This window comes from Gregarina niphandrodes (assembly GCF_000223845.1).
Source record: "Gregarina niphandrodes unplaced genomic scaffold scaffold00078, whole genome shotgun sequence".
NCBI lineage: Eukaryota > Apicomplexa > Conoidasida > Eugregarinorida > Gregarinidae > Gregarina > Gregarina niphandrodes.
In genome coordinates, this window is record NW_011645844.1 from 24455 (window position 1) to 25513 (window position 1059).

General features: G+C 66.2%; 1 protein-coding gene across 1 annotated transcript; it reads right to left on the reverse strand.

The window, feature by feature from the left end:
• Positions 1-226: 226 nt before the first annotated feature.
• GNI_188140 (hypothetical protein) lies at positions 227-834 on the reverse strand (the record flags this gene model as incomplete). The annotated part of the gene is made up of 1 exon (XM_011135341.1): positions 227-834. A coding segment is annotated over one exon (608 nt), but the record flags the coding sequence as incomplete, so codon positions are not given.
• Between the last annotated feature and the right edge of the window lie 225 nt (positions 835-1059).

Below are 1059 nucleotides of genomic sequence, written 5' to 3' on the forward strand. Positions count from 1 at the left end.
AAGGTTACTATCGGTAGTTAGAATGGGGGTTTTTGGGAAAGGGGGATTTTTAGAAAAAACGTAGGAGTAACTGTAGACGATGCGAGAGTTTGTAATGATCTCAAATTACATGGCGACAGCTACTGGATCCATCCATGCGTGGATGGGTCTGGTTACCAACACCCTCGAGAGGAGGCTGTACCAGGGCGTCATCATCGTGATGGCCCTCTGGATCGCGAAGGCCTACCTCGGGAGGCTGACAAGGAGCGCGGGCCGGGGGGCTAAGCCGGTCACGGCCCTCCTCGGAGTGCCCGTCGCGTGGGCCATGTGGTCCATGGGACTGCGGGTGGACGCCACGGTGCGCCACTTCGTGGCTACCACCGTCACCACCATGTGCGCGCAGATGGTGACGGGGGCCATATGGTCAATTTTCGGCAAAAAGAGTAAAAAAGGGGCACGGGCCGATCCACCCCCAATGGAGATGTGGGCGCGGATGCTCGATGTAGAGCGGCGCCTATGGGCGCAGGAGCGCGCCGCCGTCCGGGGCGCGGGCACCCCAGGAACCGAAGCGCAGGCCGGGGCATGCAGGATCGACGCGGGGCGGCCCAGAGACCCGGCGACAGCCCACCAGCGCGCGGTGGGCGGCCAGCGGACGGCCGCCGACCGGGCGACGAGGAACACCCAACCACCGGCCGAGCGGGTGCCGACCAAGGGGCGCGCGGCAGTCACCGCCGCGGAGGCGCAGGCGACCGCGCCAGGCCCGGACCGAGCGATGGCAGGCACGCGGATGTGCGAGCACTGCGGGGCCATGGTCGGAGACCGACACCAATGTTGGGTCATCAAGAGGAAGTACCGCTGCTACCGCTGCGGCCAGCCCAACCACGTCGCCATGGTCTGCAAGAACCAGGTCGGCGGCGTGGCCTTGGGCATGAAGGACCTCCGAGACAAGGAGGAAGTGACCAAGGAGATTGAGCGGCTACGGAGACTCAGGGACCGGTTGCTGGGCGCCGTGCCAGCTGGAGGCGGCCCCGCCCGCCCCGCGGGCGGCGACCGCACCGGCGAGGAGCACCCTTTTCAGGG